At 34.8% G+C, this 16,755-nt stretch overlaps 1 protein-coding gene across 4 annotated transcripts in view; it reads right to left on the reverse strand.

Moving 5' to 3' along the window:
- Positions 1 to 1,301: 1,301 nt before the first annotated feature.
- Positions 1,302 to 16,755, reverse strand: part of ELOVL7 (ELOVL fatty acid elongase 7) — an 86,891-nt gene continuing 71,437 nt past the window's right edge. For all 4 annotated transcript variants that reach the window (XM_017499179.2, XM_037728081.1, XM_037728080.1 and 1 more), the window contains 5 exons: positions 14,082 to 14,162; positions 12,825 to 12,881; positions 10,485 to 10,590; positions 5,097 to 5,233; positions 1,302 to 2,372 (listed from right to left, as the gene is read on the reverse strand). In XM_017499179.2, coding sequence (XP_017354668.1) covers positions 2,163 to 2,372; positions 5,097 to 5,233; positions 10,485 to 10,590; positions 12,825 to 12,881; positions 14,082 to 14,162 — 591 coding nt within the window. In that variant the 3' untranslated portion in view covers positions 1,302 to 2,162. The remainder of the gene's footprint in view (positions 2,373 to 5,096; positions 5,234 to 10,484; positions 10,591 to 12,824; positions 12,882 to 14,081; positions 14,163 to 16,755) is intronic.

A 16,755-nucleotide genomic window follows, 5' to 3' on the forward strand; every position in this document is an offset into this window, starting at 1 on the left:
TGACCACACAGAACTCTTTTAATAAATATGGCCCATATAAATTCTATATCCAGTGAAAATCATTTTGATCCACAATCATGTTGATGTTTCTATGGAGGATACTTTTGGCAGTTATGATTTCTTTTGTAGCATTCTAGCTCTCCACTTCTATTCATATAATTGAGTATGTGTTTTATTATATGTTAGCTCATAGGCAAGTTAAACATTTTAAAGACTGCAGGGAGGTGATACGAGGTTGTATGATGAAGGTCGGAAAGTATGCAAGAATTAAACTCTCCTGTTTCATCTATTTTATTTTTGCCTCATTTTGGTCTCTATATCACTTGGGTCTTTGGAAATTGTGTGATTTATAACAGCACATGACATACCTTCTCATTTTAGCACAGGTAAGATATGAAGAGCCAAACCTGGAAAACAGTTAAGGAATCCTAAGACCTTGCAGTAGAATAAATTAAAGCAGCAGTTTCCTTTAGCTGTGCTCTTTTGTCCTTTATTCTTTTTTTAAAAAAATATAAAATTACTTCCATTTATCAACCTTTACTTTCTCATACTGTAATCAAGTGAAATCGCAAAAGATTACTTAAAGGCAAATAACCTTATGAATCTGGTAAGTGTAAAGATAAAAGGCCATGATATTGAGTAAAACTTAGGCATTGTTGTACAATAACTATATCTGTGTGTTCAAAATTAACTGGGGCCTTAAGTACTAATTGTTTAAAGTCCTATGAACATAAACAGTCCTTCAAAACTGAATATAAATAAAAGAAGAAAAAAACTGGGAAAAATTCACAAATGTCCAAATATTGCTATTTCTTGGACAAAACTCTCTTAATAGTTTTGGTTCTCTGACAAGAAAATGTAAAAATAACAGAATTTTAGAAAGTAGTGATTTTAAAGAAACAAAGTCTATGCCAAATGAATTTCGGGCCTTTGTTACATGGTTTATAGGTCTGGAAACAGAAACCCAGGTTGTTGATTAATTCACAATTCTGGAAAATATTTTATTGTGCAGTATATCTATAACTTTATATTATATAATCTATAGCTATTATGTAGTCTGTCTCTCTCCCAAAGTAGAACAGCCCTTGCTTACATAATCAATTTTCCCCTAGATATTTTCTGTGCCACAATTTGCCTCTAGTTGCTTCACAGCCACTCTAACCCAATCTGGAAACTGTGTACAATGGATAATATTATTTATGATTTAAGGTTGTACCTGCAGTGTGCTAATGATCTGAACATTTAAGTTTCTAACTATATATTTAACCAAGATAATAATTTAAACCATGACAATGTAAGAAAGTGGTGTGATACTATAACAGACAACAGATTTTTCCCACTGAACTACACAGTACTTTTTTCATTGGCAAATTCACCTCTTTCCAGAGATATAGTTAATTGTAAAACAGTAATAGCAAAATGTTCATTAACCCATTAAAACAAATCATCTTATTTTTAAAACAATCAACTGAATGAAACTTGGTGTGAAGTGCATCAGGGTACTAACCCAAAGGATTGCTACTTCGAAACTGTTTGTACAACAAAAGGGTTGTGAGGAAGTCTTATCAGCAGAACTGGTGATGGTTACGAAAAAGATCCTTTGAAAATTATCATTAGTGATTTTAAATGACAAGTTATCAAAAACTCACTCAATTTTCACCTGTTAGCTCACTAAAATGGGAATTAACTCTAGAGCAAATATAGCATCTTCTGAATATAGTCAATAAATGACAAAGTCAGGGCCTATGGTTGGAGGTTTCCAGACCCAGCAGAGGGAATCTATGGTATCACATGAATCTCTGTCCTTGCTCAAAATATCTAATGATATTTTTCATCTTTACTGGACTTCCTTGAAGAGTACTGTATTGCTTCATATCTTCCTTTCACTGTAACAAAATGTGTTAAACAAAACCTTTGGATTAGGTTTAAAAGCCCCTTTAAAAAAAAACAAACAAACAAACTCTGGCTGCTGTAGGCTCTAACTATCAGAAGACTGTTATCTGGGAGCTTCAGGCTCTCAAATATCAGACATCCCAATAACTTATCATAAAAATACAAGCTCTTAGTTTTGAAAAATATACAAAATGCACTGCATAGGTAAATATCTCTTGATTGTCAAGGAAGACAATATATCACTTTTGATCATAGACTTATGTTGTGCTTCAGTGATCTTTGTTTTTGCAAGTTCCATTTTTCACAGTTTTGGGCAACCTCTGACCTTTGGTGTAAGCACGGTACCAAAAATGGAGAAAGAGCAGCAGAAAGATGCAACCATAACTCATAATGATGTACAGAAAGACTGGAAACTGATACTTGCAATCCTCCATGAAAAAGAACTGGCCTATGTGGATGGTGACAATAACAAACTGGACCTAAAAAATGAAAACGTGAAAAAAAATTATCCAGATATGAAGAGTTACAATTATTTACCTACCTATGTTTATGCACTCCCAAGGTGCAGGGAGTGCACTGTTGGACAGAGAAGTCCATCTTTAAATCTAGCCTCCCTGGGAGTGATATGGGTGCTACAGTATCAAAAGCCAGTTGGAAGTATGGATCCACTATTCAGAACTGCAAAATAGCACAACTGTAGGGTCCATATTTAAATGTTTCCTGGTGCTGTGCAGTGCAGCAACCTTTTCACTACTCACAGAATCAACAGAGCAAGTTTTCTCTATAAGTCTCTGACTTGAGTCCTTGACTATGATGAAATGACCATGGGACCACTACCTTGTGGCCTATTTTTTCAGGATGATTTCAATTTCAAATATTCTGTCCTGACACTGGACCAGATATTTTAATTTTTGGAAAATAAAAACATTTTACCTAGAGCCCCTTGAATTTTGTAGTAGCCAAAGCATCTCTGAATCTTTATACCTGCCACTTGTCCTCCACTGTCATAGGTGAAAATATGTCTGAACTGTCAACTGAGGCAGATAATCTATAAGGTATAAGAGAGAACGGGTGGCCCTTCTAGTAGTGCTCAAGGGCTCTGTGGGGCAGAACATCTTACACAGTCCCAAAAGGGACCTTTTCTAGGCTAATATTCAGATTTCCTGGTTATCATGTTTTCCCTGATTAAAAGGCAACAGGTGTTTTATGGAAATTTTAGAAAAGTGAAACTCTATAAAGAATAGATAACAATTACTCATAGTCTATCTAGTTATAATCATGGTTAAGATTTTCATATAATTTATTATTATTTTATCCTTATCATCATCAGGTTTCCTTGCATTATCTTAATGTATGATTCTGACATTCCCTTAGCATAGCGATTTATTCCTCTCATTTTTCAAAAGAGAAAACAAAACTTTAGGAAGGCTAAGCAATGTCCTCAACATTCTATACATGTGTGTATTTGTGTATAATTGACTCCTTTGAGAATGTAATGAACAAATGTCCATCCTATTTTATCTATATCAGTATTTTTCCACATTATTAAAAAGTCTGTACAACATTTTAGAGTATGTTAAGAGAAAAAAAGCCTAAAAACAAAATTATATATGCAATTCTATACAAATCATGTAAAAGGTGTATACATATGCCTGAGAGAAAAACTGGATGAGAACAAAATAAAAACATCAGCAGTGATTATCCCTGGGTGGTAGAATTACATGTATTTGTTTTCTCTTTGCTTAATTAGGTGTTCTCACTTATTTGCAATAAGCATATACTACTTTGAGAAAATAATATTTTTTAAAGAAGCAACAATGAGTAATTTTCATGACTTCATAGTATTTCAAAGTATGAATCAAAATAGTCTATTTTATGATTTCCTTATGGTTGGTCATTGAGTTTGCTGCCAATTTCAGATATAACAAATAATTCCACAAGGAAATACTCTGATCTTAATTTTGGATCCTTACACATTAAAATATCAGTCTCTCACCTGAGAGAACACATTATATGAATGTACCAAATTTCATTTAGCAAGTTCTGTAATTGAAATCTGTAACAGGATTTTAATAAAAAAATTAATCTTCAACACACTAAGCCAAATTCATATTTTCCCATTGGTGTTACTGGTAGACTATGACATCAATTTATTATAGACTGCAAATGTGGAAACACAAGGATGGCAGAATTCTCCTTTTAATAGACACCAATAAAATTTAAAGCAAATCATCATCTCAAACCCATAATTATTCTCCAAAAAAATTAAGTACCATATATTTTGAGAATTAATGCTTAGAATGTATTATTAGGCCTAAACTGAGTGCTTCTGCTCTTTCAAACACTGCTTATATTAAGGGCAGTATTCAGATTTATGTAATACATATATGTTGGTCGAACCCTCTACATTTTTAATTCTCACAATGCTTTTCATTGATTGGAGGAAAGATGGACTTAAAATGTTAGGACTTGAAAGGTAAGCACACAGGAAGGCTCATCGTTCCCTCAAAGTTGCATTCCTTCAAGGTAATTTGATCTAATGGAATTTCTAATTTAGTGTTATACCTATTGAGGCTCTTACAACTTTGGAATTATTTTGATCACAAATGTATTTATTTTTGTACAAATGCGTAAAATAGTATAAAGATGGCATAAAAATACACATGCTGGTTTAACTGTCTGAGCCTCCTGGTTACCAAACATGCTTTGTTTTCAACAAAGTTTCTAACAAAGTTCAGCTAACATATTAAGAACAATGATGGTATATCATATAGGGGCCAGACATTTGACTCCTATTGTTTTGTTAACTTTGTTCTTTTTCTTTTTTGAGATGGAGTCTCATTCTGTTGCCCAGGCTGGAGTCCAAGGTATGATCTTAGCTAACTGCAACGTCCACCTCCCAGGCTCAAGAAATTCTCCTGCATCAGCCTCCCAAGTAGCTGGGATTACAGGTGCCCACCACCACACCCAGCTAATTTTTGTATTTTTAGTAGAGATGGGGTTTCACCATGTTGATCAAGCTGGTCTTGAACTCCTGACCTCAAGTGATCTGCCTGTCTCGGCCTCCCAAAGTGCTGGGATTACAGGCATGAGCCACCGTGGCTGGCCAACTTTGTTCTTTATTTAACTAGTATCCTATTCACAGTAAAAACAAGTGACTCTAGTTGTTTCATATCTGGTTTTAAAGAAAATTAATTACTCACAAGCTGTAATGATGTCAAATATTTTTTCCACCACAAATACTTCTGGTAGGCTGGTCCCAGTGCACAGAGTCCATAGTAGGAATACATGACTACATGTACAGCTGTATTCAGAAAGGCATGAAATGTTCCCAAACCACCTGAAAAATAAAATTATTGTAACATGGGGCCATTGTTCCTTAAAATGAACCACATTTTTGTCTTAACTTAGATTTCTGTATAATTATTTCTTAAATTTAGGAAAAAAATATAAAATATAAATTTTGTTAAACAACTATCAAATTAGAGGGGGCTGAATAGTATATTTAGTAAAATATAAGATACAATTCTGAAAAGTAAATTATCATGTCTTTATTTTGTCATATCTTAGCATAAGGTGGTCTTATGATTTGAGTTTACTTAATCTTAGTTACCTTTTAAATATATTGCTAAATAATAGTAGTAACATTCATATTTTAGTGAGGGTTAACATATAGAAAGTCCACAAAGTACATTAATCTTAACTTGATGATTTTTCATGTATGTATACACCCATGTAACCACCAAGATCAAGATACAGAACATTTCCAATACCACATAAGATTCCCATGTGCTTCTTCCACAAATATACCCCTCCCAAGGTAACCTTTACTCTAACTTCTTATCACCAACTATTAATTTTGTCTGCTATTAAACTTCACATAAATGGAATTACACAGGATGTACTCTTTTGTACCTGGTACATATATTGGTAGTTTGCCTTTTTACTACTTTGTAGTATTATACCATATAAATGCATCATTAGTTACCCATTCTCCTATTGACAGACATGTGGGTTGCTTCCAATTTGGGCTATTCTGAATAACGCTGCTAAGAATATTTCTGTACATGTGATTGTGTGGAATCAAATTTACTTTTCCTACTCTCAAAAATCTTCAATAAATAATTTTGGTAGTAAAACCACTGGCTTTCATTAGCAAACTGCTTATTTACTTTAATGAATTATTGTTTTCCCAAAGTAAGTATCTATTAATTGTTAAACCATCCTTACTTGCTGCTTCCAATTGATTATGCCTTCCTATCTTGGTTTTCCTCTTCTAATTTTGCCACATTTCCTACTGATCACCTTCAATTAAGAACAGAAGCCAAGAACATGTGGGAATATAAGAAAAGATCATTTCAATTGTCTTTAGCTGGACCAGTAATATAGCAGAAGGGGTAACAGAGTGTTTAGCTGATAGTGTGGCAGGGGGAACACTGTCCCCTAGGGTCCCTTTCCTACTAAGAACAATCTGGAAAAATATGTGTTCTTTTTGTATAGCCTGAATCAGCTTAGTAATGTTGACCTGAAATTTACATTTTTCTCTAAAACATTCTATTTTCTTAATTCCAGCATTCTTTAATTCTGGAAATAAAGCAAAATCTCACCAAATTAGATTATGGTAGAAGAAGAACCGAATTCATAAACACTATGTATTATAGAAAGTTTAATGGAAAATACAAATTCATCACTTCTAATATAATCTTATAAGGAAAAAATCTAATAAAATTGTTATACAGGAGAAATTATTTCAAAATAATTATTCATAATTGTAGCAATTCTAGATATGTCTAGATACTAGCGCTGCTGAAGTACTGTTAAAATAACTTGTTTTAAATAATTACTTTTAAGTTGTTAGCTATTCTTCCAAAGCTTCATTTATGCTATACTGTTCTACATAAGCTTTCTCCTCCTGACTAGAGTAAACCAAATTTTAGCCAATCCCTCAATTACCATAAATTTCAAGTCAGAAGGAACGGAATTAATGAAGCTTATTAACAACTTTCCAGCTTGTATTATTTACACTTGGATTGGTCTTCGTTCCCAAAGGAAATCTCAATAAACAAATTACTGTGGTGTAAGAACAACTTTTCCAAGTTAATTTAAATATAGAATAGTTCGGCCAGGCACGATTGTAATCTCAGCACTTTGGGAGGCCGAGGCAGGCAGACCACCTGAGGTCAGGAGTTCAAGACTAGCCTGCCCAACATGGCAAAACCCCATATCTACTAAAAATACAAAAAATAAGCTGGGCATGGTGGCGGGTGCCTGTAGTCCCAGCTACTCGAGAGGCTGAGGCAGGAGAATCACTTGAACCCAGGAGGCAGAGGTTGCAGTGAACCAAGATCATGCCACTGTACTCCAGCCTGGGTGACAAGAGTGAGATGTCTCAAAAAAAATAGAATAGTTGTCTACTTCTGGTAGTTTAGGAGTCAAGCTGCTTAAAAGGAGGATAAGCCAAATACCTCTCAAATTCATTTGTGTTTTGTAATAATATACACATAGAAAATATATTTCACCTTTGATATGGAACTAAGTCAGAGCTTTTCTAACTAAGATGCCCCTCACATTATTTAATAGAGGAGTGCCTATTTTCTATTTGGACACTTTCACCATTAAATATCCTAAAATGAGAATCTTATACACAGGGATTTAACAAAGCACTAGTGTAGCCAAGAGTGTCTCATAAGGCTTACTGATCAAAATAAGCTGTCAAATAAAAGTAACATGTTTACTTTCTCTAGTTATAATTATTTTCTGACAAGCTATTTTAATAAGTTTATTTACAAAACAACAATATTTTAATTAGTAATGATTTTTGTATCTTCTTTGGAAGGCTTTCTAACAAAATATTTTCTAAGCCTGTGCTCTTCTTTATGATAATGGGTCTGTAAACAAACATCTGAGAACGAATTACAATTAGTACCATCACATGTTACTGCTTTGGAAAAAACAAAGGAATCACCTGGGTAATTATCACTGTTCTCCCTATCTCTGAAAGGAGATACATGCACAATTAATATAAAAACCTGCCACAGAAATATATTCATCCTATTCAAAATAAAAGGTGGATTGCTATTACCCCATTTGAGGAGTACAACAGAAAAACAGGAAATTAAATACTAGATAGAGATCAACTACGCTCAAGTTTTTGCAAAGAACAGTTTAGAATGGACAGTTTCATTCTAGGAATGGAAGTCAGTGCCAAACCACATTTCTGGAAACAGCTTTTGTTGTTGTGCTTGTCACTGACACAGATATCAGGTCTGCTGAACAAGTGTTTACTAGAATTCCACATGTAAGACTGAATAGAAGTACCAATGCATGGAACATATGAGGGAGAAGAAAACTATCACCTACTATTTTCATTTTGTAAAGAAGAAGGATTAAGGTGTGGACAAGAAACCCACTGTAAAGTGACTGATGTCCATAAACACAGTAGTACCACTTAAAAATTGAGGCGTATCACTTGGACCTGGGAGGCAGACCCAAGATCACACCATTGCACTCCAGCCTGAACAACAACAAAAGCTAAACTCTGTCTCAAAAAAAAAAAAAAAAACTGTTAAGGTTACCAATGTTTATACAGTCACCCAAAGCTCCAAGATCTCAAGAAATTTTATATTTCACAAATGCAAATGTACAAAACTCTGTCTCAAAAAAAAAAAAAAAATGAGGTATGTCATATTTAAATTCTCATTATTAAAAGCACTGCTTGCTTTTGAAATGGAAACTACACTATCAATGGACTCAAACATGTAAGTTAGAAAAATTATCAATTCATTAAATGTAATTTATTTCTCCCATCATTGAAGTATCAGATATTCAACATACAAAAATTAGAAAATACAGAAAAAGGGAGGGAAATAAAGAAGGAGGAAAAAAAAAAACCACTTTTTGTTTCACTATCTCTAAATCACCACTGCTTATATTTTGGGATACTGCCTTCCAATTTTTTTCTATTCACATTTATTTTTCAGTGTGTATTCTGGCCTCATGCAAGAAACCAGAATAAATAAATTATAAGGATATGAAAGCACCTTTTCTAGCATACTTTAAAAATAGAATAGTCATCTATTTCTGATAATTTAGGAGTCAAGCTGCTTAACAAAGAAGATGAGCTTCGTTAAGTCCCTGGGTATAAGATCCTCATTTTAGGACACTTAATACCTCTCAATATCATTGTTGTTTCACAATTATACATACACAAGCAATAATAACCACTCTATTAGTGAGTGTTTAGGTATTTTCCAATTTTTCACAAACACCAATAAGTCTCAATGTATATCACTACAGAAAGAATGGAAAGGGGCAATATGCATAGAAGAAGAAACAGAAACACAGAAAGTAAGGATAAGTAAAATAATGGAGATTAAATAATATAGTTACCGTTGATTTGAGAAATGAACATCACTGGGACTATCTTGTTTTAATGTAAGTTAAATGTTTTCCCTCCAGACCTTATAAGAAAAAGCAGCTACGTTTACTTAAAAACATTCCTCAATAATAAATGCCAATTTTGAGCAAGGAGGTACTTTACATCCTGGAAAATCAGATGCCCATAAGACATGGTAGGGACAGCTGTTTACTCATGATTTGCAGCCCCTGTGGCTCCTCTGCGTTCTGGCATCCCCTTCCAGACACTGGCTTATCCATGTCCTCTCATGCTCTGAGACATGTAGATTTTTTTCCTCCATGCTTACAGAGTCTAGAACTCAAACAAGAGTTCCTCAATTGTGGTTCCTCCTTTCTTTTAGTCTAGCAGAGTCAGAAAGGCCAGTAGAGGCAAACTATTCACAGAAATGTTATGAGCTATGGGCCTATTTGAAGGCTTCTAAAATTTAAGAAACTGGAATAAATAAATTCCCCAACCAAATTTTCCTAAGTAAGAATATATCCCCTTGGGGATATCACTTATTTAAAACTGCATAATAGGATAAAATTAATTCTGGTTTCTCCAATTCTAGATGTTCAGAAGCCTAAAATGAAAAAGAAACAAACAACCTGTTTTCCAAGTTTTTAATTTAAACTATTTTGGACCTTAGAAACAATATCAACACATCTTTTAACATGGTAGGATGCTTTAGGAATTTGGGGTAATCACAATTTGACACATCTTTAAAGAGCTATTAGGGGTTAGAGTGTGTGTCAGGTATTAGAAATTTGAAGGCAAATAAGACATAGAATTTGGGATAAGCATTCTAACTTCCTGGGAACATACAGGAAATTGTTCTCTAACTATGCTCCTATAAAGCCAAAGCTTTTACCATTTTATTTATTTATTATTTATTTATTTAAAGATATTTAATAAACCTTTTTGGGAAAAAAGTAAAATACAAACAAAACAACCAAAGAATATGTGTAGAAGGCTGTGGCCAGAAGTTATGCATATCTAAAGAGTGGGGGAAACCCAACTATTTTAAGAGTCTTATGTTTAGTTTTCAAGTAATAATTCAGGAAAAAAGTATAAACAAAGTGACTCTTCGATTTTTTGAGTTTCTTATAAATCACATTTCAGAAAAATATTTTTGTTTATAGCATACAGAAATGTTATTGTTTATAACACATGATCCCAACTTTCCCTTGCCTACCTGCAGCAAATTTGACTCCAAACCACCAGGTCCATGGCATGATGGTATGATGAAATACATGAAGGAAAGTCACTTGGCTATTTTTCTTGCGCAGAACAAAAAAGATCTGAAATAATTTAAAGAATATCAAGTTCATATAAAATCATATGACAATGTATTGAGTATTACAAACATATTGGCAAAGTGCAAAGTATTTTATAATTTTATCTAAAAGTGTTGCCTTATAGAATGCTTATAGAAGCAACTAATTCCCCAAGGGGCAGCTCAAAAGCTAATTATTATGAAGAAACTTAGGTACCATGCTTACACATGGCAGAACCAATAAAAAGGTGAAATAAAACTTTACGTAGATTTAAAAATCAAAGATATAAAGTATGGAATATGGCCAAAAGTTACTGAAAGAAACTGTATTGGTTAAAAAAAAAAAAAAATCCCAGTGGATTTTGAAGTATATGGGAAAGCAGAAGACTTAGGAGTGAAATATTCCACATTGCTCTCTAATATATCTTACTGACGTGGATAAAGAATTAGGCAAATGAAGAGGACTTGCAACAAATCAAAAGTTAGCAAGTTAATATTAAAGAAAAATGAAGGGAGAAAAGTTGAAAAGTTAATTTGAGAAATATGATGGAAAAGAAAGTAAAACTGCATAGAAAAAATTGAGAAGGGGAAGGAATGTAACACTCAGAGTGAACATATCCTGTGGTTTGTAAAAACCCTATAAACAAAACGGTAGAATCTGGGGGAGGGGGAAATGTTTAAAAAACATTCCAAAGTGAAATTCAGAATACGAGTGTTAAGGCTTTTAAATACAAGACTAAACAGAATTGCACAAAGAAAAGGATTAAGAGGAGTATTTGAGAAATGTAGTTTAGGGAAGGACATAGAAACAGCACAGTTTCCTTATGGAAGCTGGAACTAAGAACATGCAAAGCAGAAACAATGAAGCCAAAATGCATTTGCGTATGCACAGGGAAGATGGCTGAGTGGTACAACAGAAAAAGCCATACACTGTCAATCTGGGTCCTAGTACCAGTCAGTAGCAGCAGTTCTCTGAGTAAGTCATTTAACTTCTTGGCTTCAATTTCTCAGCGTGAAGGTTCTGGACTAATGCTTCTCAACCGTGGCTGCATATTACAATATCCAAGAAGCTTTTAAAAATAGCTATGCTTGGTCTCTCTTCCAGACCATTTGGCACTAAATCCCTGGAGGTAGGGCCTTTTTTTTGTCATCATTGTTTTCCCTAATGCAATTAATTCTATTGCACAATTCGGGCTGAGAACCACTAGAATACAGGTTCTCAAAATGTGGTCCCTGGACCAATAGCATTAGCATCATCTGAGAACTTGTGAGAAATGCAAATTTTGAGCTCCATCTAAGACCCTAGTGAATCAGAAACTCTGGGGGTGGGGATCTAGGCATCTGTGTTTTAACAAGTCTTCCAAATGATTCTAAACACATGTTAAAGTTTGAGAACCATTGTATTTTATAGTCACACAGCCCTTTCCAATCCTAACATTATGTGATTAGTCATTTGAAAAGGTGAAGCACACTGATATTTCCTATGAGAAATATCATGGTATGCATTCCAAAGAAAACACACTTTCCGGTCTCAGAGCCAAAACTAGCTCCAAATAACCAAGATACACTTGCTACAAAAATATAACAAATATTCAGCTTTCCTGAGCTACACTGGAAACAAAGGCTCATGGCTTTCTCCTCCAAATTACAGACCCTAATCCTTGACACTTGCTTCTCCCAGGACCAGTCATCCAAGTTTAGAGTTGATCCTCACCGGGATCTAAAGTAGGAAGAGATAGTGCCCAGTAAGCACAGACTTCAGAAAAGCAGCTGAATTATTGATACTCCAGTAGTAATTCAACATTCTGGTGTAAGTTTATGAATTTTTAAGCACTTATTCTCCTAAAGGAATATAGATGACTATGCTTTAGGATGAAAAAAACAAAACAAACAACAAAGGTAAGATGTTTTTTGCTTTTTATTTCCTGAACTTGATTCATAAAACAACTGTCATCCATCTATGTAAAGATGCAGTTTTGTAGTATACAACATAGTTACATGCTTATCTTAATCAAGTGATAGCTACATAACAGAAACCTTTTAGAGTTTGCAAAATACTGAAAAAATAAAGTTATCCTATCTATTCTCTAAAGTTACTGATAATAAAAGATTAAAAAAGATAACAGTAGGTCTACCTGAAAAGGAGAAATAAAAAGTTATCAGACAAGTGAAACTACAGCAGTTTATTGCTTTCACTGAAAGATCAAACATTTTTTTGAAAGATCAAACATTTACCAAATGTGGTGGCCATATACTCACCGTATCTAATAGCTCAATAAATTTGGAGAAGTAATAAAGCCAGCAGGTACGTGCCATCTGCAGAAGCATAAATAAATATAAATTAATTTTATTTATTTTTATATGGAAGAAAAGCTTATTTTTAAAAAAATTTTGGTAAAATATGCATAACATAGAATCTGTCATGTTAACCATTTTTTAGTGCACAGTTAAGTGGCATTAAGTACCTTTACATTGTTGTTCAACCATTTGCCACCATCCATCCATAGAACTTTTTCATCTTGCAAAATGGAAACTATACCTATTTAACTACATCCCATTCCTCCTCACCGCTAACCCTAGCTACAATTCTACTTTGTGTATATGAATTTGACTACCCTAGGTACCTCATATAAGCCAAATCATGTAGTATTTGTCCTTTTGTGACCAAATTATTTCACTTTGCATAGTGTTCTCAGGGTTCATCCCTGTTGTAGCATGAGTTAGAATTCCCTTCCTTTTAAAAGCTGAATCATATTCCATTCTATGATTATGCCACATTTTGTTTATCCATTTATCTTTTTTTTTTTTTTTTTTGAGACAGAGTCTCACTCTGTTACCCAGCCTGGAGTGCAATGGTGTGATCTTGGCTCACTGTAACCTCCACCTCCTGGGTTCAAGCAATTCTTCTGCCTCAGCTTCCTGAGTAGCTGGGACTACAGACACATGTCACCATGCCCGGCTAATTTTTATATTTTTGTAGAGATGGGATTTCACAGTGTTGCCCGGGCTGGTCTTGAACTCCAGAGCTCAATCCACTCACCTCAGCCTCCCAAAGTAATAGGATTACAAGCATGAGCCATCATGCCTGGCCTTGTTTATCCATCCATTTATCCATGGACACTTGGGTTGCTTGTACCTTTTGGCTATTATGAATAATGCTGCTGTAAACATGACTGTACAAATATCTCTTCAAGTCTCTGTTTTTGATTCTTTTAGGTATAAACTCAGAAGTGGAATTGATGAATTTTATGGTCATTTTATTTTTAATTTTTGAGAAACCAGATGTGAAATTATTCTTAAATCAAAGAAATTAAAAAAGAAAAGCACCAATTTTCATTATAGAAAATGATACATGGGACTTTCTTTCATTCTTGTAATTTTTAGCTTTTTCCCCCACAACACACAATCTGATAATTGAGTCATTTGCTTATTCTAAGTTTACATTCAATGTTACAAACGGTTGACAAAATTTTAACATTGATTTTGAATTTTGAGATTTTCCAAAGAGAAACTTACCCTCAAAGCTGTGGGTGACCATGAATAGTCAACAATTTCACATTGAAATGAATAACCTGTACCCCAGCCAGACATCACAAACTGCAAGAGAGCACATGCATATTAAGAAAGGAAAGCATATTCCCAATAGCCCAAACAAAGGTAGTTTTGATAGTATCTGTTCATTACATTTTCAGCTGAGTCAGTAGTCATTGCAGAGGAAAAGGTAGCTGGAACAAATACAAACTATGAACATTCTTGATATCAAGAATTTTCAAAACCACAAACTCATATATTATTTATATAAACTGTGTTCTCACTAAAATAATCATCTCTTGGGATGATTATTCTAATATGGTGAAGAATAAAACACTTGGAGGGGTGTTTTGCTTACGCAGCAAATACTGGTAGGTGATTTATGTTAGGTTCACCTGTATGTGTGGGAGTGAATGTGTTTGTGTACTCTTAGAGGAATACCTGGATCTGAATCAGTCTTTTCTACCAATTTCCAGTCTTTCTACTTCGTCAGTAAGTAAACATGGAAACCAGAATGCCTTAATTTACTCATGAGAGAGCTGCGACAACTGGGCTTTTCTCATCGTTGGCTGGTGAGTGTGATGTGGACTGGTAGTCCACGGTACAGATATTATTGATAGTTTTACTGTGGATCCACAAGACAAGTTAAGAGGAAAATACTCATGTTAACAATAAAAGTGCAATCTGGCAGGCCTTAATGCCAACGCACCCACAAAGTGATCCAAGGCTGGTGGTGAGAAGAAAGAACCTATTGTTGATAAATCTGAACTGTAATTCAAAGATTATGCTGATATTCTTTCAGTCTGATGGTGGGAAGGGCTTCTTTTAAAACAGTATCTGAAAAGGAAAAGCCAAGGCTCTAATTTTAAATTAACACATATATGAAATGGTATGCTTAATTTAGGGTACTGACAATATGATCAGTACTTCTTTTCTCTGACTTCTTATACTCATACATGTCAAATCCTCCCTGGAAGATCTTCTCTCTCAGTATAATGGTTATATCCTTTTCTGCCATTGAACCAAACTTTAAATTTCTAGTTTTAATTACTATTAAAGGTAAAATTGCAACTTTATAATAAATTACATTCTAGAAACAAAAGCTTATGCGGCATTGTCAGAATAATACTCTGATGGTACAAAGAAAAGAAACAAAAGAGTAGAACAATTATTAGATACGATGGTATTATAAAGTGCATCATTCTTTTCTGAGACTAGCCCCTAGCTTGACTTACAATTTAATCACACTGTTAACTTAGTAAGTTATAAAATCTTGAAAATTAACACTCCGAAAAGCACAACATGTATTTCATGAACGAGAAAAATATCTTTCAAAAACAAATCAATAGATTTTCCCAAAGGAATAAGGTCACATGGCATAGAAATGGCTAATTCTGTTTTATAATATCCTGCTGTCAGTGAGTGTCCTCATATTCTCCTGTGCTCAGACTCACTTTGACTAATGTAATGCTCTATGGTCAGGAGCTATTTACTGGAAATGTAATGAATAATACCCCAAACAAGCACTGTGTTGAATGAAAGTTGTGTGACTTGGCCTTCTGTTGGGTCTTAAGTGGTCTCTGCTAGTGTCTGACTGGTGCCAAGTAACTAGCACTTTCAAACAATTACTACACAATAAGGCACCTGAGTTCCTTGAGTCTGATGTGCCTCCCTTTCACCTTCTTCAAATTTGGCCTAATATCACCAGTGGAGGTGTTTGCTTCGTAAACCAAATGAAATATTCCGTACAATAAACCATGTGTTCAGATGTGCCATCAACAGATGGATAGCATAATGTGTGGCTGTCAAAAGCCTTTGTGTTACAAGAGTAGAACATTTAAGAGCATTCTAACAGCCTGTGGAACTTTTTACATATATGTCTATACTCCAGACTAGTAATAAGAAAAATTAGGCCAGGCCCAGTGGGTCACACCTGTAATCGCAGCAGTTTGGGAGGGTGAGGGAAGCGGATCACTAGAGCCTAGGAGTTTGAAACCAGTCTGGGCAACATGGCAAAATGCAATCTCTAAAAAAATTTAAAAACTAGCCAGACATGGTGGCACATGCCTGTAGTCCCAGCTACTTGGGAGGCTAAAGTGGGAGGATCATTTGAGCCTGGGAAGTCAAGGCTATAGTGAGCTAAGATTGTGCCACTGCACTACAGCTTGGCTGACAGAGCAAGACCCTTTTGGAAAGACAGAAAGAGAGAGAGAGACAGAGAGAGAGAGAATGAAATAAAAGAAAGAGAGAGAGGGAAAGAGAGAGGGGGGAGGGAGGGAGGGAGGGGAAGAGAGAAAGAAAAAGAGAGAGAGAGAGAGAAGGGAGAAAGAAAGATAAGATGGAAGGAAGGAAGGAAGGAAGCAAGCAAGCAAGCAAACAGGGAAGGAAGGAAGGAGAATTCTAAGAAATAAAGAAGGGAGGGAGGGACAGAGGGAAAGGAAAGGAAAGAAGGAAGAATTCAAACAAAGAAAGAGGGAAAGAAAAGGAGAATTCTAAGAAAGAAGGAAGGGAGGAAGGGAAAGGAAAGGAAAGAAGGAAGAAAAGAAAGAAAGAGAAAGAATGAAAGAATGAAAGAAAGAGAAAAAGAGAGGCCGGGCGCGGTGGCTCACGTCTGTAATCCCAGCACTTTGGGAGGCCGAGGCGGGTGGATCACGAGGTC

The sequence above is a fragment of the Cebus imitator genome, unplaced genomic scaffold (genome assembly GCF_001604975.1).
Source record: "Cebus imitator isolate Cc_AM_T3 unplaced genomic scaffold, Cebus_imitator-1.0 Scaffold255, whole genome shotgun sequence".
NCBI classification, from domain to species: Eukaryota; Metazoa; Chordata; class Mammalia; order Primates; family Cebidae; genus Cebus; species Cebus imitator.